The following is a 26989-nucleotide window of genomic DNA, read 5'->3' as shown; positions in this document are numbered from 1 at the left end:
CAATGAAGGTAGCAAAATTAACAAATAAGTGAATATTAAAAATCAAGGGTCAGTGAGAGGGCTCAGGGGTTAAAGGCGCTTGCCTCCAAGTCTGATGTCCCAAGTTCTAGTCCCAGATCCTATAGGGCTGAAGGGAGAAAAACTGACTCCTGCAAATTGTTTTCTGTCTCTCCACATTTGTGCTGTGGTACTTGCATGCATCTCTCTCTCACACACACTCATACACAAACATAATTTTAATCACAAAAGTATTCATGATCACAATATGTAAAATTATACTTTCTGCATGTTCATATGTAATATGTATAGCTGTGCGATCAACCATGGACGTGGCTGGTGGTTTATTAAAAAGCACTCACGAATGTTGGTCTATTTTTAAAGTCAGGGACAGTCCTCCCATGCCAGGAGGCCTAAGCCCAGCTGGGGGGGTGGGTGCTAAGGGGGGTGCAGTGACCGCAGCACAGGGCCTGACCCTCGAGAGGCTCAGCCTCTGCCTGGCAAGCAACATTGCTTTACGGATGTGGCCGGGGCCAGCTCTGGCTCTGTGCGGTCACCGGAAGCTGTGGGTTAGGCCTCCAGTCGGACTCTGCAGCTAACCTCTAAAGGACCCACTGATGGTTTTCAATGATTCCGTTTCAGCCAAACTCCGGCCCTGAGCTGGTTTTGTCTGAGGAAGAACAAAGCGACAATGAAGATAAGGAAGAGACAGAGCTGGGCGCCATGGAGGACCAACGCAGTGTAATCCTTCACCTCATCTCGCAGCTCAAGCTGGGCATGGATTTAACCAAGGTGGGCTGACGCGGCTGCTTCCGGCTTTGGGCCTCTCCTGCTCACCTGGCTGCTCACGGTGGTGAGGTGGGAGAGAGGGAAGGGCCAGCATTGGCTTCTAATGAGGATATTTTAGGACTAATTAGAAAAGACACACAGATACCTTGGACCTCACCACACACACACACACACACACACACACACACACAAACAAACATACCTCACACATCTATCTACATGGGCATCACACACACACAGATACCTTATAACATACATATATCTCACGTACAGTAAAACGCCACAGGTACTTTTCATGCTATATACAGATACACACATGTGTAGGCATTTCACACACACACATACACAAAACACACACACACACACACACACACACACACACACACAGATACCTCATATCACACCACATTCCCATGTGATTGAGAAAGGGAGGGTTTCGTGTAGCCGGGCTGACCTCAGACTCAGATTTGTATCCAGGGCTGGCCTTGAACTCCCAACCTTCCTGCTTGGTCCGCCTCCTGAGAGCTGGGATTTTCGGTGAATGCCACCACTTTTGGCCTTCGTTCGTTCTTTCTTTCTTTCCCCCTCTCCCTTCTTTCTTTCTGTTTTCTTCTCCGTATTCTGAGTCAGGACTTTGACCAAGTCTGGTCTCAAATCCTCGGCTCAAGCCAGTTATGCAGCAGTGGAGCTGTAGGTGCGTGTCCGCCGGGGAGGCCATCCAGAAAGGGGCCTCGTTCGGCTCCCTGGAGCTAGTGTGTGTTTGCTGCTTGCCGGGACTGGAGATGAATGGTAGCTTTGCGGGGGTGCCCTAGAGATCAGAGCAGCCTGCAGAGGTCATTGTGACACCGCAGCCATGGTGAGAAGACCCAGAAGGAGGAAGGAGCCAGGAGCAAGGCCACTGAGCCCGCCCAGCCTGCAGGCCCCACAGCCAGTCTGTAAGGGGTGCGGGCTTTGCTGGTGACCCCAAACCCAGTGGCAGGCGGTGAGAGTCAGGGCCTTGCGGCACCCCGAGTTCTTCCCGAGTGGCCCAGCCCCTCCTGTTCTGTCACCTCGCCCCTCACCTCAGCAGTCTGGAGGCAAGCGGAAGGCGGCTCCGCAGGCCAGCCGAACGTTGCCTGGAGTCACAAGGATTTGAGGAGTTCATGCACTTTACAGTGTGGTCGATGTGTTGTGGTGCCCCTGATCGTAGTGCCGCTCCGGAAGCGTCGTGGGGACGGGAGGTGGCATGCAGAGCCGGACACCGAGCGATTGTGTCGCCATTCTTTATAAAATGCCACAAGTGTGCCGCTGGGCTCTGAGGTGTGGCTGGAGAATAGTGAGCAGAGAGAGGCAGGGTGGCCTGCAGAGGGTAGGACCAGCCAGGGTTCTCTTTCTAATGCTGTGGGGTTTTATTTATTGAGATGAGGTCTCACTGTAGCCCAGGCTGCCTTTGAACTTGCCGCATAGCTGACGGTGACCTTGACTCCAGAACCTCATCTCTCAGCCCTCTTCCAAGTGTTTGCCACCACATCTGGAGCTGTTTTGTTGTCTAGAAGCAGGATCTAATGTGTCTCGGGCTGGGGCTCTCTGGAGCTGAGGGTAACTTTCGATTTTCGACATCCCCAGCAACAAGTCCTGCGTGTGGGAATTACAGGCGTGTGGCCACTCCTGGTTTATGCAGTTTATGGGGCTCGAACCGAACCCCGGGCTTTGTGTATGGTTAGGAAGGATTCTCCTGAGGAGCTACCTCCCCAGCTCAGAAAGCGGCCCTGAAACCTTCCCAGGGGTTTTGGTATAAGTGTGCCGGACACCTTGGGCACGCTGCTCTAAGTGGGAGCCACGCTGAGCACCCCAAAGGTCCCCATTGCTTCCTTCCCATGCAACGCACAGCTGATCCCTGCCCATGAATGCGTAGAGGGTCCTCCCACCCTCATTTCGGCCTTGTTGCTGAATAAATCTGCTAGAAAATGCTTGCTTTTTAAATAGCTGCCTATCTTTAAGACTCTGAGACGGTGCTCCAGTTAATGCGGAGGGCGGGTAGGTGGCAAGGTCCCCAAGTACCATCTGAAATCTCAGCGTTTCCAAATGGTGGGTCTCAACCTACCAGTGGGTTGTAAAACCAATTTAGTGGGTCAGGCGGTGAGCGTTTCCAACACTTGAACTCTGACAGAAAATCTCAGCGTACGGCAGCGCTCTTTGAGTACTCTCGTGCAGGGTCACAGTGCACAGTGTTCTCAGGGCGGATCACACTTTTCAGACGCTCGAAAAGTGCAGGGCTGATAGCAGAGAGCAAGAAATTGAAATTGCTCCGATGGAACCCGGAAGGACGCTGAAGCCTGGCGGGAGCCAGCGGCTGCTCAGCTGACCATCTGGGGGCCTCTCTGCGAACGGCTCGCGTCTGGAGCTGTGAGGTTTGCATTGCGATTTCATTAGCTTGTGATTTCATTTCCAGAGGCATAGCCTAATCCTGAAACTGCAGACATCACCTTTATCTAATACCCGCTTGGTTGCCTGGAAGGAGGAGGAAAATTAATTTCAAATTTCTTCCATCCAACGAAATATTGTGTTGAATGCATTTTGCAATAGTCTGGGCACCATAAGATGGGTGAAGGAGTTTCCTTCAGGAAATCAGACCAGCTCTTTTGGGTAAGTAAAGGAACAGGGAGAGGCTGGGAGGTGGCACACACACACACATACATGTATGTGTATATATACATATATAAACATGTTAAATCGATATTAAATATATATTTAATTAAAATATTATGTATGTATAGATATACATATATATAAACATGTCAAATAAATATTAAACATGTATTTAATTAAAATATTACACACACAGTGCTGGGCAGGCAGAGGGGAGCCCCAGGGCGGCAAGCCAGGCAGCCTAGCTTGCTTGGTCAATTCTAGTGAGAAAGCCTGTGTCAGAAAAAACGAGAGTGGCAGGTGCTGGTGGAGAGATGCCCGGAGTTGTCGCCCGGCTTCCACCTGCACATGTGTGCATATCACTCATATGCATGTGTGCTTCTGCACATACATGCAAACTACACATACAGAAGTAAAAGAAGAAGGGAGGAAAGAGTGCTTATTCTTTAAGCCCCTGGTTTCTGAAATCCCGGATGAACCTTGGCCTGGCCCCTTGGCTTGGCCCCTTGGCTTGTCCTGGGTGTTTTCTCAGGTCTGGAAATGGAGCATCAGGCACACGGCTCCTGAGGTTGTTAGCTAATGGGTCTTTGAGGGGGAAAAAATGCACCAGTTTCCAGCATCTTTCTCAGGAGTCTGGTGCACGCCCTGCTTGAGAGGTGAGGGGATTATATTGCTCTTTCTGGTTGTCCTCTGCCTTCCTGGCTGAGTGATGGTTTATGTCAGATTTCTAACCGCCCAAACTAAAGAGCGGCTACTCACTTCTGATGATTGGCACAACTGTCAATGTAATTAATTGCCCTCTGGATCCTAATCCCTAGCCTCGCTCTCCTTTATTTATTTATTTTTAACTTCCCCCAAAGTAGTCCATTGTCTTAATTATGTTAATGGGAGGAAAGGCAGCCCTTATTGATGGCTCGATAAATCTCCAGCCACCACGCCGGACCACTTGGTCGCCATCAGTCTAAACAGCTGGGCCATCACTCATTCCTTGTCGGGGCAGACAGCCCAATTAGTGCTCAGCACTTCTTGGCTCCATATCTGCGTCTGTTCTGCAAGAAGCAGTTGATGAGCTGACGTATTTAGAAATGCACCGAGAAGAAGAAGAAGAAGAAGAAGAAGAGGCCTTCTGCCCCCGAAAGGAGGCTGTATGAAAGAAGGAGCAGGGTGAAAAGCTGCTCCTTTTCAACTGCTGGGTGAGAAGCTGCCGGTCTTGGCTGGAAGGTTCTGGTATTGGAAGCCAGTCTGGTGGTGGGTCTTCTCAAATCCTGGTTCCCTAATGAAAGATGAGCGACAGAGCCACAGTGGCAGCGTCTGAGAGGACGCAGCCCTGGGAGGTTGGGCTTGGTGATGGCTGTGAACCCGAATCCCTGATAACTGCCAACAAGACAGGATCTCGAGTCGCCATGGAAACCAACCTCTGCATGTCTGTGAAGGATCACCCAGGCTGGGTGGCTTGAGGGGGAAGACCTGCCCTGATTGTGGTGGCCCCACTCCCTGGGCGTCCCTGACTACACTGGAAGGAGGAAGTGAGAGGAGCATTCCTTCATGGCCCTGTGTCCTGACTGGACGCAGCGTGACCAGCCACCTGTTCCTTCTGCCACGGTGCTTTCCTTGTCATAAGGACTGTGCCTCCAGAACTGTGAGCCAGAATAAGCCCCTCCTTCCTCTCCTGCTAGACAGGAATCACAGCAAGCCTGCAGGATGGAGCGGGTGTGTGAAAACGGCCACCTTCTCTGTGGCATCCCCATTCTCAGGGAAGCTTTTTTTCCTCTTTAGATCTGAGCGTGCTTTGATCTACAGCAGCAGTTCTCAACCTGTGGGTCGTGACCCCCTCTTTGGGGTCGAACAACCCTTTCACAGGGGTCACCTAAGTCCATCGGAAAACACAGATGTTTACATTACAATTCATACCAGGAACAAAATTAGTTATGAAGTAGCGACAAAAAATCATTTTGTGGCTGGGGGTCACCACAACCGGAGGAGCCGTAGGGAAGGGTCATGACGTGAGGAGGGTTGAGAACCGCTGGTCTCCAGTGAAGGTGTAAGGTCATTGCCCACTGCGAATGCCTGGTACTCGGCCTCACTTCTTCCCTCTGCCGACCACGCTACCCTCCCCTCTCCTCCCGTGTCTTTTCTGGCGTGAGCAGCTGTCTGTCTCCTCTTCCACGGCATCACTTTTGTATGTGCTTGTGTGCATCCATGTGTACACATGTGTGCAAGCGCGTCCATGCGTGTGTGTGTGTGTGTGTGTGTGTGTGTGTGTGTGTGCTGGCTGATTGATGAACCATTCTGAAGCACATTGCAGGTCGCCTTCCATCCACCTTTCTAGCCTGTTTCTCCAAAGAGCAAAGGCATTCCTCCTGGGCAGGAAATGTAACCTGGAGATTCGTATGTAGCCCATGGAGAAAATTTCCAGACTCATCCCAATAGCTTCCCTGTGATCTGCCTTGCTTTCTTTCCTCCTCTCTCCTTCTCTTCCCCTCCTCTTCCCTCTCCATCACTTCCCTCCATCCTCTCTGTCTTGTCTCCTCTGCTCTTCTATATATCTCCCCCCACCATGATCACATATAGCCCAGGCTAGCCTCAAACCACTGTGTAGCTAAGGATGACCTTGAGCATCCAATCTTCTGCCTCTACTTCCTGAGTGCTGGAAGTACCTACCCATAAGTAGGTGCCACCATGCCTAGTTTATGCAGGGCTCGGGGGGTTGAGCTCTTTCTGGGTGTCTGCATGGCAAGCACACTGCTAACTGAACTACGTTCCCAGTCCCTAGAGGCCCAAAATCTTCTTTTAAAAAAAAAAAAAAGTATGTTACTATATGATCCTAGTGGGTTGATTGGGAAGCCGAGACAGGAAGATTCAAGTTTAAGGTTTGCTTTAATGGATGCTTAAAAAAAGGTGTGGAGGAGAGAAGGAAGAGAATGAGAAAAAGAATGAAAGGAAAAAAAAATCGGAAACAAAAAGTTAGGTGTTTGTTGTGGTGGCAAAGCACTCCGCCAGCATGTGTGAAGGGCACCTGTGTCGGATCTCAAGTGAACAAAAATTATCAGCATCAGAGGGGGAAACACTGCAGCTGGTTCTGTCACGGCAGTGTCAGGCTCAGATGCAGCCACGGAATCACTGGGCCATTGTGGAAGTGTGCTAAGCCATCCTGTGGAGGGAGAAGATGGAGCCGAGTCAGGAGATACTCAGGAGTCAGACCCTGAGCCTCAGCCTGACTCTGCAGTACTGCTGTGGCTGCCTGTGTCTCTATGGGACATGCCCGGCTGTTTCCCTTTCTCCTGGACTTGCCTCCTTGAGGGTTCCGGATGCTGAAACCTGCAGCTTGAATGGCTATGTGGTGGGGTCCTTGCTGCTGTGATCCTGACAAGAAGAGCACAGGAAGTTTGGGCTCCTGGTTTTAAAAAGCCTTAAGGCGTATCACTGGGGAAGGCAAGAGGCAGCTGGCCACATGCCTCAGCAAGCCGAGCCCGTGGGGTCCTGACACTTAACAGCAACATGGCTCTTCCCTCTCCTGTTAAGTGCTTTTGGAACTCCCTCACAGAATATCTAGTATACAAAGGGAAGTATCTAGAGGTGTGTATCCTGAGTGATTCTTAAATTAATTCAAATGGACAGTGAAGATGGACCATGAGTGACTGAGGGGAGGGGGAGGAGGGGATGGGGGTGTTGGGGACATTTGCGGGCATGGTTTTATTTTCTTGTTCGGCGGGTGAGTGGCACAGCCTGGTCCCACAGAGCTCAGCAGACCTCACCTGACTCCCAGACACATGCAGCCTGAGGGAGGTGCTGTCCCAGAGGGATCGTATGACAGCCAGATTCTCAGTTCAGTCCTATTGTGGCTAAAAGAAAGTTAGGAAGTCTGCGTTGATTTGCATAGTTGTCATTTGATGACTATTCCTGCATTTGATTGAGGAAAGCAGAAAGATACAAAAATGCAAATCAGCCTTTTATCATCTAGAGACAAGCTAACATTCCGAGGCTTTGAATGGATTTACTTGGATTGTGTTCTGTGCTTGATTTTATATCTTGCGGCTGCTTTTTACATGGCTTTTAATGACAGATAAATAATATTAAGAGCTGTCTGCTAAGCCGGGCTTCCCTAGTGGGGTTGGCTTTCTCTGATTTCCTCTGAAACAACTACGCCTTGAAGACATGTCTGCCTGCTTTCTCTCTCCTGGACATCTTTTCTTTTGTACCCAAATCACTTGCAAGGAGTTTTTAGAAAGCCCAGTGGGCAGGCCTGACTGTATGGCTCAGCTGTTAAGAGCCTCAGGGTTGAGGACCCTAGGACCAGAGTCCAGTTCCCAGCACCCTGGTGGCTCACAGCCCCTTTTATTAACCCACTCCAGGGGATCTGACACCCCCTGCTGGCTTCCCCAGAAACCTGCACACACACACACACACACACACACACACACACACACACACACACACACAAAATTAAACATAAAATTACTTTTTTAAAAGGCCTAGCATAGAGCCATAGTTATAGATCTGAAAGCCTGGATGATATTCAAGATGAGTCCTTGTATAACTCTGGTGGCCTGCTAGCTTTGTAACATCATGAATCTACGAGGAAAGGAGCAAAACAAGGCTGGCGGTAGCAGAGAGGCATGGCTCCACACTGTTGTTTGTAGCCACCCACAGAGCGATTCCTTAATCACTTAAGGGGCCTCAAATCAGGTGAAGCCAGCTCTGTGACTTCCTCACAGAAAGGAATTTCAGGAAGAGCCATCACGGAACAGACTGGGAGTTTATTAAAATATTTTAATATAGATTCTAAGCACTGGGGTTTAAAAGAAAGAGAGGCTCCTCGGAGAGTGAATAAGACATGACAGACTGGGTGTGAACTTTCCAAGGAAGACCCACACATCACTTCCTTCACAAGTGGTCACATAGCTAGGACATAGCTAGGACTTTGGGATGAAAAACATTATCGCGTTTACTTGTTTTGCTGGGCACAGAGGTATGTCCTGCTGCATGTGTCAAATCAAGGAACAGCTTTTGAGAGGTGGCTTTTGCCTTCCACCGTGTAGGTACCAGGGTCTGAACTCGGGGAGATGAGCCTGGCCGCAAGTGCCGGAACCTGCTGAGCCATCTCTCCAGCCCAACTTGGGGGATTTTTTTTTTTTTAAGTTGTTATTTTCAGAGGGTTGCAAGGAATCTATCGAGTGTGGCAATGGGGTTGGGGGAGGGTTGAGGCAAAGCTGGAACTAACAAGGTAAAGGTGTAGCTCACAGGGATGCTGGAAGTCATGACATCCTCAATGTGTGTAAAGTTAATAATTACGTTCGTGAGGGTCTCAGGAAACATGTGGAAGAGGAGTGAGGCTCTGCCCTCGGCCGCACATTGGGGCCCTTAGCCTGGCTTCCTGCCTCGGTGCTGACAGCCGGTATGGGAACTGTGCTCCTGGAGTCCTAGTTCTCAGCTGCAGAGAGGCTCCAAGCAGACTCCACAGTGAGGGCCTCCTTTTCTTCCATGTCTGTTCTCTCTCCTGCCTCCAGGTCATCCTGGGTGGAGGAAGCAGTACCCTTCACAGCTGGGCAGGCAGACCCTAATGCCTGACAGGGAGTAGTTGCTTTGTGGGGACCCTACAGGCCCCGGGAAGTGACAGCAATATAGCACAGCTGTCTGCATCCCTGGCCCAGGTGACCCGGTCACTGGGTTGTGGGAGCTTGGAGTTGTACAGGCCTGGAGCCACCGCTGGCTTTCCTCCGGACCAGCCTGGTTCCCTTTGTCCTTCCCACTCATGCCCTCTCTCAGTCACAGTTGGTAGCAGACCCAGACAGAGCTGTGAGTTAAGTCCCTCTTCCTTCCTTGCGGCATATCCTGGTTCCCGGAGGCCCTGCTCTTGGCGGCAGCTCCAGAAGCAGTTGTGCTATTCCTCTTCCCCTCTGTGGCACTTGTTAGCAAATGGGCCTCATCTCTAGGCTCCCTCACCCCCGCTGAATTGTGTTGGATGCATGTCCCACTCTAGTACTATCCCCTCGTACTGGTGATACCCTGTCTGCCTGGCCTCCAGGGCCAACACGACACAGCAGCTCTTTTCTGAGGAAGCACAGGGAATCCTCCTGTCACTGGGGCAGGCGGGCGGGGTAAGAAAAGCCTCTTTGGGCTAAAAAGATGGCTCAACAAGTAACGGTTCTTGAGCAAAGCCTGAGAGTATGAGTGAGTTAACACTCCAGGTCCCCCGTGGCGGAAGGAGTCCAGGCCTGTGGGCTGCCACAGGTGCCTTGAAGCCAGTGTGCCCCTCAGTGATCAACAGATAATAAAAACGTACTAGCTAAAAAATGTCTCTCTAGACTCTTCACAGTGACAGGGACAGAGCGAGGGACGCTTGTCTACGGGATGTGTGTTCGAGGGAGCGGGCTGGGGGAAGGAATGAGTGGGCCTGTGCTCTTGTATTGACTCAAGTGAGTAAAGAAAGTCACTCAGAACATTGGTGTGCACAAAGCTGCCGCTGTCCCCTGACCCCTTCGGCTTGTCCCTGTCGAGGGTCTCGCCTGGCCTGGGCCTCTGGAGCTCACCCTGTGCGTGGCTGCGGCCGGGCACTCACGCGCCCTGTTGCCTTGTGTCCTCTGGTGCAGGTGGTTCTTCCCACGTTCATCCTGGAGAAGCGGTCCTTGCTGGAGATGTACGCAGACTTTATGGCACACCCCGACTTGCTGCTGGCCATCACGGGCGGGGCGACGCCCGAGGAGAGAGTCATTAGCTTCGTGGAGTATTACCTCACGGCCTTCCACGAGGGCCGCAAAGGCACCCTGGCCAAGAAGCCCTACAACCCCATCATCGGCGAGACCTTTCACTGCTCCTGGGAGGTCCCCAAGGACAGAGTCAAGTCGAAGTGGACTTCCTCCAACTCTCCCCTCAGCTGTCATGAGCACCCAGTGGCCGACGACCCCTCTCAGAGCTATAAACTCAGGTTTGTGGCTGAGCAGGTGTCTCACCACCCGCCCATCTCCTGCTTCTACTGTGAGTGCAAGGAGAAGAGACTGTGTGTCAACACTCATGTATGGACCAAAAGCAAGTTCATGGGCATGTCCGTGGGGGTCTCTATGATAGGGGAAGGTAAGCTGACGTGGGGAGCCGGTGTCTCGCCCACGGTCCCTTGCACTGAGATGAGTGGTGGGCGCTCTTGTGCATAGATTTTCTTTGTAAATGGGGGTGGGTGGGTAGGAAAGAGGGACAGAGGTTGGACTGGGTGGGCTGATTTCCCAGTGGTCCCAGGTGCCAGATGGACGGGAGGGGTCGCAGCATCTAGCTCAGACGGTGCTGTTGCACACACTCTTCCTCATTTGGTCCACGGATGGAAGGGCCGGCCCTAAGGCTGTGACCATGCCTGAGGAGGTCATGGTGGAGCTGGCCCTAAGTGTGCAGACCCTCACCAGCCCTCTGGCTCCCACACCATGAGGATAACAGAGTTACCTGCTAAAAGTTGCTCATGTGAGCCCCTCAAGGCCAGTCTCTGGTTCTGCAGGGACCGAGAACAGGCTGATCGTCCTAAGCGAACCTGTGAGTGGTTTGTTCGTTGTGTGAAGAAACCCAACAAGTCCTGTGAAGTCATTAGTATTTATTTAACTCCCTTTGAGTCACATCCACTTGAGACTACAAACTCTACAAGTCTCATCCCAGAAAACAAACAAAACTAAACAAAATCCCACAGAGTTTTACTTTCAGCCTCTTGGCTTCTTGAGAGCCCTTCTCAGATCCCATCATTGAAGGATGCTTTTGCTGTGAGCATTTATGTCTTTCAAAATTATTATATATGTATTATATATGCGTATATTTCTGTATAGTGACAGAAAAAGAGACTGAATGGGAGAGAAAGGGGGATGGATGGGGTGAGGGAGAGAGGGAGGGAGATGGAGAAATGACAGCTTACAGAATGTGGCTCCCTCTTTCCACCATGTGGGTGCTGGGGAATCAAACTCAGGTCTTCAGTGTTGGCGGCAAGTGCCTTTCCCTGCTGAGCCCTCTCACCAGCCCTGCTGTGCACACTTTTATTGAGCACATAGAGGTGCTGGGCAAGTCCTGGGATCTGGGGATACTTAAATAAGCAAAGAAGAAATCCGTCATGCCCTAGTGTGCAGCATTCCGCATTTCTGTGACTGGGAAAGAAACGAGTGAGGGGTCGTCTGAGTTCTGTGTTGGGAAGTGAGAGCTACAGAGAAAAAGATCAGGAGGAAGGGCCTGGGAGGAGGCTGGCGATTGGCTAGTGGGTGGGCCTTGCAAGGGGGTGGCCCTGAGACCTAGCTCTGTGCCACCAGCAGCAACCTGAGTGAGAAAAGCCTTTCCAGACCTCTACTCAGGTGAAACTAGGATTCTTTGAGGAAAAGAATGTCAGGGCCAGCCCATATTAAACAGGACTGGAGTTTAGTAAGACATTTAAACATTGATTGAAGCATGGGGAGAAGGACTATAATAGAAAAAGGAGGAGCCACGCCCACACGTGGGTCTCCACTGTTGGACGAGCTGACCTGAGAGACCTTAGCCATATCTCTGTATGTGTGGGTTTTGTGGCTTCTCAAGTCACATCATGGAAAGTTACTAAAAACGTCCCCTTTTCTTCTTTTTGGTCAGCGAGGTCATGGGTATTGCCTGGAGCGCCTTGGGTAGTTGTCTTAGTCGCTGCTCTGTTGCCGTGAAGAGATACCATGACCCGGGCAACTTATAAAAAGAAGCATTTAACTGGGGGCTTGCTTGCAGCCCCAGAGGGTGAGTCAGTGCTCATGGCGGGAACATGGCAGCAGGAAGGCAGGCCTGGCGCCGGGGCCGTAGCTGAGCTCACATCTGATCTGAACGTAGAAGGCAGAAAGGACTAACACAGGCTATTGAAACCTCACAGGCCAATCCCCAGAGAGGCACCTCCTCCTCCCAGGCCAAACCTCCCGATTCTTCCTAAACAGTTCACCAACTGGAGACCAGACATTCCAATAAATGAGCCTATGGGGCCATTTCTATTTGAGCCTCCACAAGAGGTTTATAGTGTTGAGAGAGTCTTGAAAAAAATGTAGGTTAGCTATGCATGGCGGTGTATGCCTTTAGTCCCAGTATTTGGGGGTGGGGTGGGGTGAGGAGCAGAAGCAGGCAGATCCCTGAGTTCAAGGACAGCCTGGTCTACAAAAGTGAATTCTAAGAGCCAGGCAGGGCTACACAGAGAAACCCTGTCTCAAAACAACAACAAAAAACAAAAAACAAAAAAACAAAAAAAAGGAAAAAATTGTAGGCTTACATCTGGGAAAGAAATAGGCCATTTCGTGCACAGGCCTTCAGCATGGTTTACTGCTATGTAGCTTTTTTAAAACTTTTATTTATTTATTTTTAAAGATTTATTATTTATTATGTATACAGTGTTCTGTCTGCATGTACACCTGACAGCCAGAAGAGGGCATCAGATCTCACTATAGATGGTTGTGATCTACCATGTGGTGGCTGGGAATTGAACTCAGGACCTCTGGAAGAGCAGCCAGTGCTCTTAACCTCTGAGCCATCTCTCCAGCCCTAAAATTTTTGTAATTACATCTAATTATACTTGCGTGTGTATGTATATAATGCACACGTGAGGTTCAAAGGATAGAATCAGCTCTTTCTACCCACCATGTGGATTCTGGGGATTGAATTCAGGTCATCAGCCAGGAGTCTTTAAGGGAGCAGTTGTGTTTTAAGGTGGGGAGGGCTGATGTGCCTGTGGGTGGGAGGGTGAGGGTCACTGAGGCGGGTTTTCAGTTTTGCATGTTGGGGGTTTTTCTAAGAGAGGATTTTCTTTTGTAGTATTGACTGGCCTGGTCCTCACTGTGCAGCCCAGGCTGGCCTTGAATTTCCTGTAGTTCTCATTCTTAGCATCGCTAGTGCTAGGTTGTAAGCTTTAGCCACCACATCTGGTTCTTCCCTGAGGTGGCAGGTTATACACACACGCATACATACATGTGTATGTATGTATGTGCATAAAATTGTGCGTGCACATGTATGCATATGTGCCCAGCACAGTGAGCAAATGAAAGTCAGAGGACAGCATGCAGGGGTCAGTTTTCCAGTCATATAGGTTGCTTGGCCTGAACTCCCGATTCTCCCGTTGTCACCAGTCGCCTTTGTCAAGCCACCTTTCCGGCCCTCGTTGGTTTTTTTCGGGGAGGATTTTGCTGGAAGGATGTGTAGCTACGAACAGAGCGCAGAGGGAATGGAGGAAGAATGGAGGAAGAATGGAGGGTCCCCGTTGGCTAAGGGTGGTGCTCCTGTGGAGAGCCATACGCACTGCCAGGAGGATCCCTGGCCAAGGTGCAGTTATGTAATGTAAAGGCCTCAAGGAGCTTGCTCTGGGAACCCTGGCCCCTGCTGTCCTCCCACAGGGTGGGGTACAGAAGCTTTAGCAGAGACACAGAGGCCGTCACCAAGGGTGCTGTCCCATGGGTGGAGAGGCGGCTGTGGCAGGCCAAGCTGGTCAACTGTAAGAAGATAAATTATGACTACAGTGTCCGGGCCCGGAGGTCATGGTGACTGGATGGCCTTTGTCTGTGGTGATGTCTGAGTGCAGGCCCAAGGGAATTCTCCAAGTGGGATCTGGGGAGAGTAAAACCGCCAGTGCCGCTGAAGAAGCAGGACCTGGTGGGCGCTCTGTGTGATCTCCCTCGCTTGGGGACTCCTTGAGCTTACACCCTGAGTCTGGATGGGCAGTCCAAACCTGAGACACTTCCCAGAAAGTTCCCACAGTCACAGGTTCAGAACCATGTGAGGGGAGATCTAAGCAGGGAAGAATGGCCGCTGTCCCATGTACCTTCTAGCCCCTATCAGGGCAAGCCAGGGCTGCCTAGGCCTGTCCTGGAGGAGGTGTCAGGTTAGACATTTCCTTTTGGACCTGTCCTCTGCTTCAGTCAACCTCCTCCTCCTGAGCTCTGCATTCTCCCCAGATGCAGGCCAGAATGCCACCCTGGGCAGCAAGCCATCGGGTAGGTCCCCACAGCTGTGCGGTTGAGCGGAAAGCTCAGGGTCAGGCCAGCTAAGGCCTGGAGGTGTATGTTTGCAGTGACTTGTGTCCTTGGATCTGTATTAGAAACAGGAGCAGTTCCTTCTGTCTTTATTGAAGAACAAAACGTGGGGCCCAGGAAATGACTTAGTAGGCCAAGGCACTCGCCAGCCCTGAAAACCCAAATTTAATTCCTAGGACCCACACGATGAGAGGAGAGAATTGACTCTCACAAGTTACCCTCTGGTTGCAATGCATGGCCTCTCTCCACTGCCACACACGCTCACACACGCATGCATGATACATTGATAAAAATTAGAAAAAATGGCCTTTGGGTTATTCTGTTTGATTTTAGTATTTATTCTAAATTTCCTGTGGAATATATTCTTTAGCTGGTTTTGTTTTGTTTTGTTTTTTAAAAGAGAGATTCTGTTTATATTCGTGTTTCTGCACCGCCAGGCTCCTGCCTGTTTCATGCAGACAGTGCCACAGGCCTGATAACCTCCTTACTGATAACGGGCTCTAGAAAGCCTTACTTCTCCAGGCAACTTGACTGGCCCTGACCTTGGTGTGGGCTCCAGCAAGCAGGCAAGTACCCAGATGGCCTGGTTAGGGACAGGAGGTTAGGCCCTGAGGAGAGGTTGCAGCCTCAGGGAGACAAGCTGAGCATCTGCAAGGCCGTTATTGTCTTGGCTTCCCTTCCTGATGCGGTGGTAAAAATGGGCAAGAGCAACTGACGGGAGAAAGCTTGCCTGGTTGTCAGTTCTGGGTTGGGTTACGTCATTGCCGGAGAGTCCCAGCAGAAGCTTGAGAGAGCTGGTCGCCCTGTGTCCCCGTCACAAGAGAGCAGTAGACTCGTGCATGCTGGAATGCACCTCACTTCCTCCTCCTCTTTCTTGGACCCCAGCCCATGGCCTGGCACTGTTCACATCCAGGGCAGCCCTTCCCACCTCAAATGACCCAATTAAAGCCCCTCCCAGGCACACCCTCAGAGCAGCCTCATCAATCAGCTCCTCCCTGAGACTCCCTTCCCAAGCGATTCCACCTCAGGCCACATCTGACGGGATATGTTCTCCTGTAATGGAGGGGAGGAGACAGTGAAGTTGTATTTCTGAGAAAGGCTAAATTTATACGTTTGCTTCCAGACTGTAATTTGTGAGACCGGGGAATGTTTGATGGGGCCCACCAAAGGTCACATGGTAAGATTGCGAGGTGTGATCTGTCAGGCCAGTGAAAACTAACTCTCATGTCTACTGAGTAGCCATTAATACCTGCAGTGTGCGTGGAGGCCTAGAAGTGACTGACAGCTTCTTCCAGACTCCTGGGGGCGTCTTCCTTGACAGACTCCTCTGGAGAGGTGGCCGGTGGTTGAGGAACCAAGGAACGTAGAATCGGAACTGGGAGTGACAGGAACGTCCTGGTGGCTTTTTTCCTTTTTCTTTGAGACAGGGGCTGTTTTCACTGTATTACTCAGGTAGGCCTTGGCTCTCAGTCCTCCTGCCTCAGGCTCTAGATGACAGATGTGGGCTGTCACACACTGTGACTTCTCCTTTGCACCCTTCTGGTCTAGCCCTTGCCTCTTGTCTCCTCAAGCTGCCCAGTTTGTGGAAGGTTTGCACAAAAGGAAGCTTTGTGACGGATGTTTAGGCTCTTCTATTAGGCCTGAGTGAGGCATCTTGTGCCCCTGCTGATGATGTGAGCGTAGGGTGGGTGTGATGATGGAGCATCAGACTCTTTCCTCACGGTCTGTACCAGACCTCTGTGTCCCGCCTACCACACCCATGTGAGTGTGTGCATTCTCTCTCCCCTCCCCTCTGCCCTCGCCTCGACTTCCCTCTGCTTGAGACCTTTGTTTCAGAAGAGAAGTGAGGACTGACCCTGGCCTTTAGGCTCCATCTATGGCATCCCTGAAACCATGACTCCTGCCCTGGGAGGCTGTGAAGCTGGGAGGGCACCATGGAGGAGTTCTCAGGAGGCTGGTGACCAGTGAGCACTCGGGCCTCAGGGGCACTGTTGGACCCAGTCTCCACTCTTGCGCCCCAGGGAACCAGGAACATCACAAACCCCTTCTAGCTGTGTATATCCAGAGCAGAGCTGCTATTCATGTAGGCTCATGGTACCCTTGGCGGTGGCTGCCCTGGCCTCAGTTCTGAAGCAGTGGGAAGCGGGGAGATGCAAGGCCAGGTGCTTGTCCATCGGGTCCTCTCACTCCAGCTGCTCTGCAGTGAGACTGGAGCCTTGGCCTATGTTGGTCTGCTCAGCCTACATACCTCTGCAGGCCATCTCTTCCCACACAGGGGTCCTTTTCCTGGTCTTTCTTGTCATCACAGGGAATTGCATATGCAGCTCTATGTACAGGTCTCATCTAATACCTAGCTCAAATGCTCCTTCCTTGAGGCACATTCCTCTTCTAGGTTCACTTGTCCTAACAGGGTCCTCCTTGGCACTGTCCACCTCTCCGCTACTGCCTCGGTCACACTCGCAGGGGTGTCTTTGCTCTGTGACTAATGCCCACCTGGCTGACAGAGCAGGTCTACCCTGCTCATGGTATTTTCCAGAGTTGCACATGGTGCAGGCCGCAGAACACAGGGTGACGAACAGAGAGTTCTGTCCAAGTGAGGGGCATGGCCATTGTTGCAGGAGCCTCATGGGTTTCCCGCCTGACTGCTCCTGTCCTCCATGGTCTCTGCTTGTCCTTGCTGGCCTGACTCTCCTTCTCTCCTGGAGGTGTTCTTCGGCTCTTGGACCACGGAGAAGACTATGTCTTCACACTGCCCAGTGCCTATGCCCGCTCCATCCTCACCGTCCCGTGGGTGGAGCTTGGAGGGAAGGTCAGCATCAGTTGTGCCAAGACCGGGTACTCTGCCACCGTGACGTTCCACACGAAGCCCTTCTACGGCGGGAAGGTCCACAGGTAGGAAGCAGCCAGGACTCTAGCCGTGTTTCTTTATGTCTGAGTCTCCTCACCTTTTTGAAGAAACTAGGCACGGTGGGCACGCCGGTAATCCCAGCACTTAGGAGGCAAAAGCAGGAGAGTCTGAAGTTCAAGATCATCCTTGGATACTTAAACGAAGCTAGCTTGGGATACAGGAGATGTGGTCTAAAAAAAAACAAAAACAAAAACAAAAACAAAAAACAAAACAAAAACACCAAACCAAATCAAAACCCACAACAAACAAACAGATGGATTCCTAGCCAGGCATACTGCCACTCACCACAAGCCCAGCCCTCTGGAGGCAGAGCCAAGAGAAGCTCCTGGGCTACCCAGCACACTCCAGGCTAGCTTAGTTTACACAGTAGGACCCTGTCTCTAAAAGCCAAGGGCTGGGCCATACCTCATCAGTAGAGTGTTTACCATACATGCACAAAGACATGGGTTCAATTCCCTAGTGTGCTACCCTGAAAAAAGATGGCATTTCAGTAACCCTAACCCTAACCATCAAGATAGAATGAACAGATCCTACCTCTTCCCCACCCCCCTGCCCACATCATAGGGTAGGCTTTGGGCCCCCCTCACTCATTTATTGGGAGGGGGTCTATGGTAATGCAGAAGTCACCCAGAGAATAAACAATCTTTTGACTTCCCACTTTATAGTGCAAGACCCTGCAAGCACAGGCATTGGGGCAGTCTCCATTTCTCAGCTCCTGGAGTCCTGGGCATCCAAGCCACAGGCTATGTCTCTGTCCTTAGAGGCTGGGGAAACCAGATCTTGAACTAAAGGAGAGGTCACCCATGGAGGAAGGCCCTGACTGGGGCATGCCTGCCACTGTGCAGACCTTGGACCCCAAGCTGCTTCTAGGGCCTTGCTGGTGTTGGCTTGGGGGCACATACAGACTCCCTCAGCAGTGTGCTGGAGCTGATGCTGGTTGGGTGTCTTTCTTCCCAGCATTCAGTTGTCAAGCTGGCAGTTGAAAGACAATAGATAGATCTTTGAAAGCATTGCAGCCATGTGTTCCCCATGGAGAGCCTATTGCGCAGCATTTTCCACCATACCACTTGACCTTTGCACCACTAGGCATGTCCACTAGGAACCTGGATCGTTCTTAGGCCAAGGGAGGTGGCTTCCAAGCCTATACTTGAAAACTGGACATGTAGGCTCAAGAGATGGCTCAGAGGTTAAGAATACCTAACTGTTGTTGCAGAGGACCAGAGGTTGGTTCCCAGCACCCACACTGGATGGCTCACAACCACCTATACCACCAGCTTCAAGCACTCTGATGCCTCCCATCTCCGCAGGCACCCACACTCAGAGTGTGCATCCCTCTCCCCCAGTTCATGTAATTAAAAGAATCAAAATAGGAAATGCAAACTGGAAACGCAGCACAAGCTGGGCCACTGGGGCCAGAGGGCTTGGTTTCAGGGGCGTTTTCTTCCACTCAGACGTAGAGCCCTGGGTTTCACAAACCATGCCCAGGACAACAGGTCTCTACAGGCCTCATCGTTGTGTGCATGCTTAAGTGTGTGGGGGTAGGGAGGGTGGTGGTGTGCATGTGGAGGTCAGAGTTCAGCTCTGTGGTGTTGTCTCTCCTTCCACCTTCACATGGGCTCTGGGGAATCTAATTCAGGTTTTACCTGCTGAACCATCCCCCTGGTCCCACACATGGTCTCTTAAAGATAACGGGAGGCTGGTCATCCAGCGCTCGTTGAGTCCGCAGGGACTGCCGTGAGCTAGCAAGTTTAGCTCGGCCTCCATCTGGGAATGTGTGGATGCTGGGGAGATGCATGGACTCTGGGAAGTGGTGGGAGCAGCCCAGGCCTCATCTCCACACAGAGCTGACTTTGTGGTGATTGGATTGTTTGCTTTAGCTTCTGTTTTTTTTTTGAGACAGGTTGCTGTACAGCCTAGGCCGGCCTCCAGTTTGTAATCTGCCTGCCCCTGCCCCAAATGCTGGCATTACAGGCATACACCACGATGCTTGGCATAGAACCAATACCTTATTTAAGGATGGAAAAGTTCTTCCTACACTCTTTCCATGGTAAAAATGTAGCACTAGGAGATGCTGTTTTGGAGAGGAGGGAATGTATTTTAGTGTTGGATCATCCCGGTGACAGACGGCGTCTTATATAACTGCTGAGCTCATCTATCAGAACAGAGAAGCAGGCTCTGACCGCTCTTACTGTTGATCCATCTTCAAACTTGATTTGGATTTATTCCATGGTTTTGCCCTTTTCTCTTTTCTTTCCTTTCCTTTCTCTATCCCGTTCTCTTTTTAAATACATAGTCTATCTGCTCAGCCCCAACTAGCCTTAGTCTTGCCCAGATTCCCCTGCCTCTATTTCCTAAGTGCCAGGGGTTTCCGGCAGGCAGAACAATCCATTCTCCCTAAACCACCCTTTAAAAGTCTGTGAAGCAGAGTTCACCTTTTTGATTCATTTGACTCATTGATTCATTCAGGGTCACAGCAGAAGTGAAACACAACCCAACCAACACCATCGTCTGCAAAGCTCACGGGGAATGGAACGGCACCTTGGAGTTCACCTACAGCAATGGGGAGACCAAAGTCATCGACACGACCGCCCTGCCTGTGTATCCAAAGAAGCTTCGACCTCTGGAGAAGCAGGGGCCCATGGAGTCCAGGTACGGCTGCCCCGCTCAGTGGCCCGCACCCTGGCCGAGGGACTCATAGGAAACGTCAGCAGCGCAGCTAATGGCAAAGGACCAGAGGGTGCTTCCTTCAGCTGTTGACAGCACACCTGCCCCTGCCCATTCGGGACAAACCCTGTAGCTGTCACTTGGTTTGCGGTTGTCATGCCCCTTCCCGAATCTGGCAGATTTGTGCTGCCTGTCCTGAGCTAGCTTGTCCACCCAACTGCCGTATTATTGGTTGATTATAGATTAATCATGGAGCTGCTGCTAACTGAAAGAGCTGTGCAGTGAGGCAGTGGAAATTTTCTTTTTCATACTTGACGGTTATTTTTAAACTATCGAGTGCCGACACAGGTAGTGAAGTCAACTCCACACATCCTGTGCTTTTGGTGGAGGCAGATGTGGCTTAGGGACCATTAGATTTAGATACACGAGCTCACTTTAATCTTGTATTCTATTTCTGGGGAATCTATTTGTTGGCTGGAAAATTATTAAATCCAGAAAAGAGCCAAACATGAGTTTATTTTTGAGAAAGCCGTTCAAGAAAGAGAAACCATATAATTGCTTGATATTTGGAAAAGGGTTAAGTAAAATTATGAAATATCCATTTAATTATTAATTAAATATGCACTATATTGTATATTACGTGGCCTCTGAAAGTGACAAGTATAACGTCCATGAGCAGGTTATTCATAGAATATGCTATTTTGATATTTTAATCTAAGCTATTAGCCAACATGGTCCATGAGTCCAATTAAGCCCTGGCTGGTTTACCATTTTTTTCTGTATTCATTTATGCTTATGTATGTGGGCATGTGTGTGCCACAGCACACATGTGGAGATCAGCAGATAGCTCCTTCTACCCTGTGGATTCTTGGGCTCCAACTTAGGGTGTCAGGCTTGGGGCAAGTGTCCTTACCCACTGAGCCATCTTGCTGGCCCACAGCTGATTTTTTTTAAAATAAAGTTTTACTGAAAAGTAGCCATGCGGAGGCTGGAGAGATGGCTCAGCGGTTAACAACACTGGCTGTTCTTCCAAAGGTCCTGGAGTTCATTTCTCAGCAACCACGTGGTGGCTCATAGCCATCTATAGTGAGATTTAGTGCCCTCTTCTGGTGAGCACACGTGCAGGCACACATGCAGGCAGAATGCTATATACATTATATATAAATAAATCTTTAAAAAAAAAAAAGCAGCAGTGCTTATTCATGGCAGTGCTAGTTCATTGGCAACAGCAGAGTTTTGCTGCAACCGAGACCCATTAAGATTTACTATCTGGCCCTCCATGGACAATGTTTGCCAAGGCCTCCTTTAAGTCTGTTTTTTCCCAGGTGGTGAGAAAAAATGTGAAAGGCTTTGTTGGGACTAGCCGCGTGTAGAGCTGCATGGAAGAAGTGCTTGCTGAGTGGAGGAAAGCAGGGCACAGCAGTGTAGACAGGAGTTAGGCACAGCTGTAGCGCCCTCTTTGATACTGGTTTGAAATCCAGCCATATTTATTTGTGGTAGTGAATACAACTTCTCTGTGCTGAGGTGGAGGTACGAACTCTTCCTCCCCCCACCCTGACTGTTGGGCTGTGGCTGCAGGAAGAGAAAGGGGTATAATAAGGAGGCAGTCCACCACCAGCCCCACTGCCTCTGAGGGACATGCCCAGGATGAGGGTCAGCTACTCCTTGGTCAGCCTCTGGGTACTGGGAATCCTGCAACAGGCAGGGAAGGAACCCAGTGCCAGTTAGAGGGGCTGCTGGGCTTTCTTCTCCCCGTGTGCGTATTTAAACATAGTGCTAGGCATGGAGACAGTGACTGCCTGAGGCCCAACGCTCAGGAGGCTGAGGCAGGAAACCAAGCCAGCCTGGGCTTATACCATGAGAACCTGCCTCAAAACCCAGCAACACAGACAGCATGCAGCTGGCCGGAGAGAAACTGAGCTACCCGCTTAGGATGTGGAATGGCTCTTTTACAATCTGTCCCCAGCATCCCTGCCCAGACTCAAGCCTCCGAGTCAGAGCGTCAGCATCACTCGTCTGGTAGGCTCAGCAATACTGTGGTACCAGCCTGAGGAGACTGCCCATCCTGTGCGTGTGCCCCTGATGACCAGAACGCTGTCTGAGATCACAGAGGCAGGCCTGGAAATGCCACTCTGACCTTGCTAGACCCTGTGCTCGCTCTTGGGGGACACCCCTGCCTTCCTCTTGAGCCCGCCCCTCCCTGCTCTGATGTTTCTTCCTCCCTGTCCATCTTCTCCTAGCTTGGCATTCTGGGCTTTTAAGTCAAGTCAGGTTCCCTGTTTCCCGCACTCATTTGACAGTTTTCTCTGCAAAGCACACCTACTAATTGTCTCTGGGTCATGACCATGAAATGCATTTTTCTGAGGTGTGTAGAGGGGTGCCGGGTGAGAGCTGTGCACTCCCGCTGTCCCTGGTGGCGGCGGTAGCACTCTGGCTGCTCTTCCCAGTAGCGTCCATCTCCAGAGACTTGCTGTTTGAGGCAGGCAGTGTGGAGGCAGCAAACGTGACCAGGAAGCCCTGGGTCCAGACCGGCTCCTGTGTTTCAGGACACCTTGGCTGGCTTCCCGAAGACAGTTTCCTAGACCTCCTTCCCTGTCTGGCTGCTGTCGTCTCAATAGCTGGCTCAGTCTGAGGGTTTCCCTTGCCTTCCTAGGAACCTCTGGCAGGAAGTCACCCACTACCTGCGGCTTGGGGACATCGAAGCTGCCACAGAGCAGAAGCGGCGCCTGGAGGATAAGCAGAGGATGGAGGAGCGGAAACGGGAGACCCTTCGCACCCCTTGGCGGCCCAAATACTTCATCCCAGAGGTAACCCTGGCCTGCTGCTAGGTGCTGGCCCCAATTAAGGTCACCTCAGCTTCTATTGCACAATTGGATGGACGGGGCCAGGCTGGCCTTGGGTAGAGCAGGTAGAGAGTGCTCTGGCTTGGACTGTAGGCTGGAATTTGGGTTAGGACTTCCCCAAGGAATTGGGACCGACCTCACACCATCTTGAGGGCAGAAGTAGGCAGCTGACACTTGCCCAGCAGTGTTCCTCCACTATCCCCACCTAGCTGGGAGGTTCCCCCTCTTCCCTCTCTACATCTGGGTGGCCTGTAGTTCTCGCCTTTAAGTATTTCCACAGTGTGACCTTCTGTGGACAACATGGAAGGGACATACAGAGCAGAGCTCAGCAGAGCCTCTGCCTGAAATGCTGCTCCCACCTCCACCCCTCAGGGAAGCAGGCAAGGGGTTGTGTGTCCATTTGAGGTCAGCCTTAGTTTTGTATCCTATGGCTGAGCTAAAATACCCTGATGAAAGCAATGTAGGGAGGAAAGCAATGTAGGCTCGCAGTTCCATCACCGTGGGCAAGTAAAGGTGGCAGGCCCTTGAGGTGGCTAGTCACATCTGTGGTAATTTACACATGCAATAGCTCACTTCTGTCCTTAACCGTTTCAGTTAATATGACCAAGATGATCCTGGGCAGACACGGGCATACCTAATCTAGATGTCCCTTTCCCGAGACTGCCTTTCTAATTCATTCCAGATTGTGTCAAGGTATCACAGGGTTGTCTAGCAGGTAATAGGGGAGGGGGCTGGGGGTACAGCTCAGTTTGTGGGCTGCTTTCCTGGCACACTGGGTGTGGTGTTGCACATTTGTATTGTCAGCACTTAGGAGCTGAAGGCAGGAACACCAGAAGTTCAAGGTCACCCAAGCTGTGTAGTGAGCCTGGTGGCTTGGAGAAGCAGGCTAATGAGTAGTGGGAAGATTTGTTTTTATCTCCCATGCAGATAACAGATTCTTTGTGAGGAGCCCGGGGTAGGTTATGGAGATTACGACATTTGTATGATGCACAGGCATTATATAAATTTAAACGCCCATAGCTTTGGATCAGTGGGCTACAAGGATGGACTGTTGTGTCTGGCTGCTGGCTGTGGGGTGAGCTAGCACAGCCTAGCGGCATGGATGGGACATGGGGCAACTTATGGACAGGCACAGGAGGCAGGAGCCGAGACTGCAAAGCCACACCTCGGTTCAGACTTGAAGGCACTTGGGAGACTGCCTGGACGGGTCCTGTGTGGACCTGGGTGATATAAATCCTTGAGTTTTCCTTGAGGAGTCCCTGAGACAGCTTGTCTGACTTACGTGGAAAGTTGTTCGTTAGACAAACCACCACTTAAAGTTCTGTCTCTGGGGCTTGATAAAGGCCACCATGTCTGTAACAGGAGGCCACCTAGCATCCCGACACGAGGGTGGTTAGCTTCTACCGACTGCACTCCCTTCCGGAGGCCATTCTGAGTCTTTTCCTCACCTGGTGGCTGAAAGGGCGGCGTTCCTTCTGTGGTGTCCTCAGAGGCACTGCGATGGACACCTGCCAACGTGCCTTCACTGGGTGGGTGGGCTTTCACGTCACTGGTCTGTGTGTATGCTCCCTTTACCTTTCCTCTCTGATTCATCCAGCCAACCTCTCTTTATCCTAGCCACTGTCTCTCAAAATTCTTTCTTGCCAAGTCTACAGAGAAGAAGCTGTAGAGACCCCTTTTATTGTGATCATTTTGTGGGACTTCTGTTTAAAGTAAATGCATACTTATCTCAGCTGGGCCGGGAGACATGTATCCTGAGCCTGTCAGAGGATACAGGGGTAGGGAAGACCATCAGAGAGGTCTGGGTGTGAGATGTTGGGATCAGGTCTTGGCCAGTGCTGTGTGGGCTCCATGTATCAGAGGCTGGCTCTCTGGGAGGTGTCCTTGCATCTCAACTCTGTTATCAGGTCCTCCTGTCACATCCTTCCTTCTCTTGCAGGGCGATGGCTGGGTGTACTTCAACCCCCTCTGGAAGACACACTGATGAGTGGAGGTGCAGTGCTGCCCTTAATAGGCCTGATTTTTAGGAATAAAGTGGTACAGTATCAAGATTTTGTTGGCATTTGCTGAAACCTCTTGTTAGCATCCAAGTCAGAGAAAGGGGTCATATACTGTGAAATGTGCACCCCAAATTCTGCCTGAGGATTTATTCAAGAGCCAGCTGAGGCATGTGTGCATATGTCTGCACACACCAAGGCTGAACTGGGTAATCTTGAGCTCCTTTTTATTCACAAGGTTTGATGTTTTGTATTTTTCACTTTGCCAAGGTAGTTTTACACTTACGAAGGTCTTTTCCACTCACCAACTCCTGTCACAGTGCAGGTTGAAGCAGCATGGCCAAATGAAGTCCCTGTCTGAAAAAGGAACTCATTCCTGGCAGAAGGGTGGGTGGCTACCCTTTGCTTGTTATGATCCACGTCCAAGGTTGTCTGTCCGCACCTGGGAAAGAGCAAGTAGGCCTTCCAGTTGGACAAGGGGACAGGATGCCCCTGGAGGCTGATGTGGAACCTTCTAGAAGGGAGTGGCTTTGGATGAATCAGAGCCAGACCCACCAGGCAGTTTTATCCCATCTTTCTGACATTTCTCATGCCCAAAGCATGAGCACCTATGTTCTGCACAGCAGAAAATACATCACAGTCATGACAAAGGGCTCCAGAAAGTCAGTACACGCATGCATACACTACAAAAACCACCACTGCCTCAAATCTAGTTGGGGAAAGAGAACAAATAAATAGTCTTGTGTATTTTTTTTTTCTTGATTTTGACCCAAACTGCCAGGAAGCCACTGTAACTAAGACAGACATGAGACCGTGGGGCCCGCTGTCCCAGCTGAGTGTCAGTCTTCAGCCTTCACACAGGTCAAACTTGGACCAAACAAACTCGAGAAAAGTAAAGTCTAACTTGATTTTTGCTCAGTGCTTACTTTATCTTTACCATGCCACCCCATATTTATAAAATTCAGTAGCATGAATGCTTCTCTGTAGTAATACTAATTTTGTGCCTTTTGTCTGCTTTCTTAAGACCAACTATTGACACTTTGTAGACATTAGACAAATATATTTCGATTAAATAATTCTTGTGTCTTGTGTGTTATTTTTAGGGATTCAAAAGTTCTGATTGGTGGATCAGTCTCAAGTCTTCTTGCTTAGGTACTGCTAATAATCATATTTACAATGGAAGTGTTTTTTTTTTTATGTGCATTATGTGTACACATAATGCAAGAGCAGTGCCTGCAGAGGCCAGAAGCGGGTGTCAGTTCCCTTGGAGCCAGTTACAAGTGATTGTGAGCAAGCTGCCAGATATGGATGCTGGCAGTCAAACACCACCAGTCTTAACCACAGCCCTGTTTTAAACACACTGGAAAAATCCCAGATAGTGCCACTTAGGGGCTACTAACTATCAATACTATGAAGCAAATGATTATGAGTACCATGTTTAGGGCCAACCTGAGCATTTACAATTGAGATTCCATCCTCTTGAGATTCCATCTCTAACAACAGTCCTGGCAAAACTGTGGGCCTGGATGAAAAGACCAAATTCCTAGAAACACATCCTACTAGGAATGAATCATGAACTAAGGAATTAGAATAGATCTATAAATAGTAAGGAGATTGGACCAGTCACTTAAAATCTCCCAAACAACAACAAAATGCTAAGACCAGATGGCCTTAGATGAATCTTACCAAACATTTAGTTATGCCAGCCATTCTGGATTGGCCTAATTTGCCAGATGATGCCCAGCACCAAAGCAAAAACAAAAGGACTAGCATCCTGTATAAATTTTCTTAAATCCTAGTGCAGCAAATTCCACAGCATGTTTAAACCATTACACACAACACTGAAGTTTATTCTCAGAGGGCAAGGGTGGAGGAATGCACATTGTGTGAACATAGCACACATTAATAAAGAGGCTAACTACAGTTTTCATCTGAACCCATGGAGAAAAAGCATTTGACAAGATTCAGTCCCATTCATGATAAGCACACACCCCAACTCAATAATGAAGTCTACATGCAAAAAGGCCACAAACATTACAGAGTTGAGAAGTTAAAGCCTAGGTAGGGATGCTGCTTTTGACACTGCCATCAACACACTACCAGAAGTTCTAGGAAGGGCTATTAGTCAAGAAGACATGTCTCAGCTGAACATTCTCTTGTATGGCAGAAGCCACCAAT

The 26989-nt window shown here is 50.3% G+C and overlaps 1 protein-coding gene across 3 annotated transcripts in view; it reads left to right on the top strand.

Annotated features, from left to right (window-relative positions):
* The window catches only part of Osbpl10 (oxysterol binding protein like 10), a 221606-nt gene extending 195719 nt beyond the window's left edge, over positions 1-25887 (top strand). For 2 of the 3 annotated variants that reach the window (XM_060385108.1, XM_060385107.1), the window contains 6 exons: positions 640-789; positions 10005-10485; positions 17105-17291; positions 19774-19956; positions 22625-22778; positions 24754-25887. In XM_060385108.1, coding sequence (XP_060241091.1) covers positions 640-789; positions 10005-10485; positions 17105-17291; positions 19774-19956; positions 22625-22778; positions 24754-24798 — 1200 coding nt within the window. In that variant the 3' untranslated portion in view covers positions 24799-25887. The remainder of the gene's footprint in view (positions 1-639; positions 790-10004; positions 10486-17104; positions 17292-19773; positions 19957-22624; positions 22779-24753) is intronic. The other variant, XM_060385109.1, reaches the window with a different exon arrangement.
* Positions 25888-26989: the final 1102 nt, after the last annotated feature.

The sequence above is a fragment of the Meriones unguiculatus genome, chromosome 6 (assembly GCF_030254825.1).
Source record: "Meriones unguiculatus strain TT.TT164.6M chromosome 6, Bangor_MerUng_6.1, whole genome shotgun sequence".
Lineage (NCBI taxonomy): Eukaryota > Metazoa > Chordata > Mammalia > Rodentia > Muridae > Meriones > Meriones unguiculatus.
Note: the sequence above shows the minus strand (reverse complement) of the source record. Positions and strands in the feature narration are given on the sequence as shown.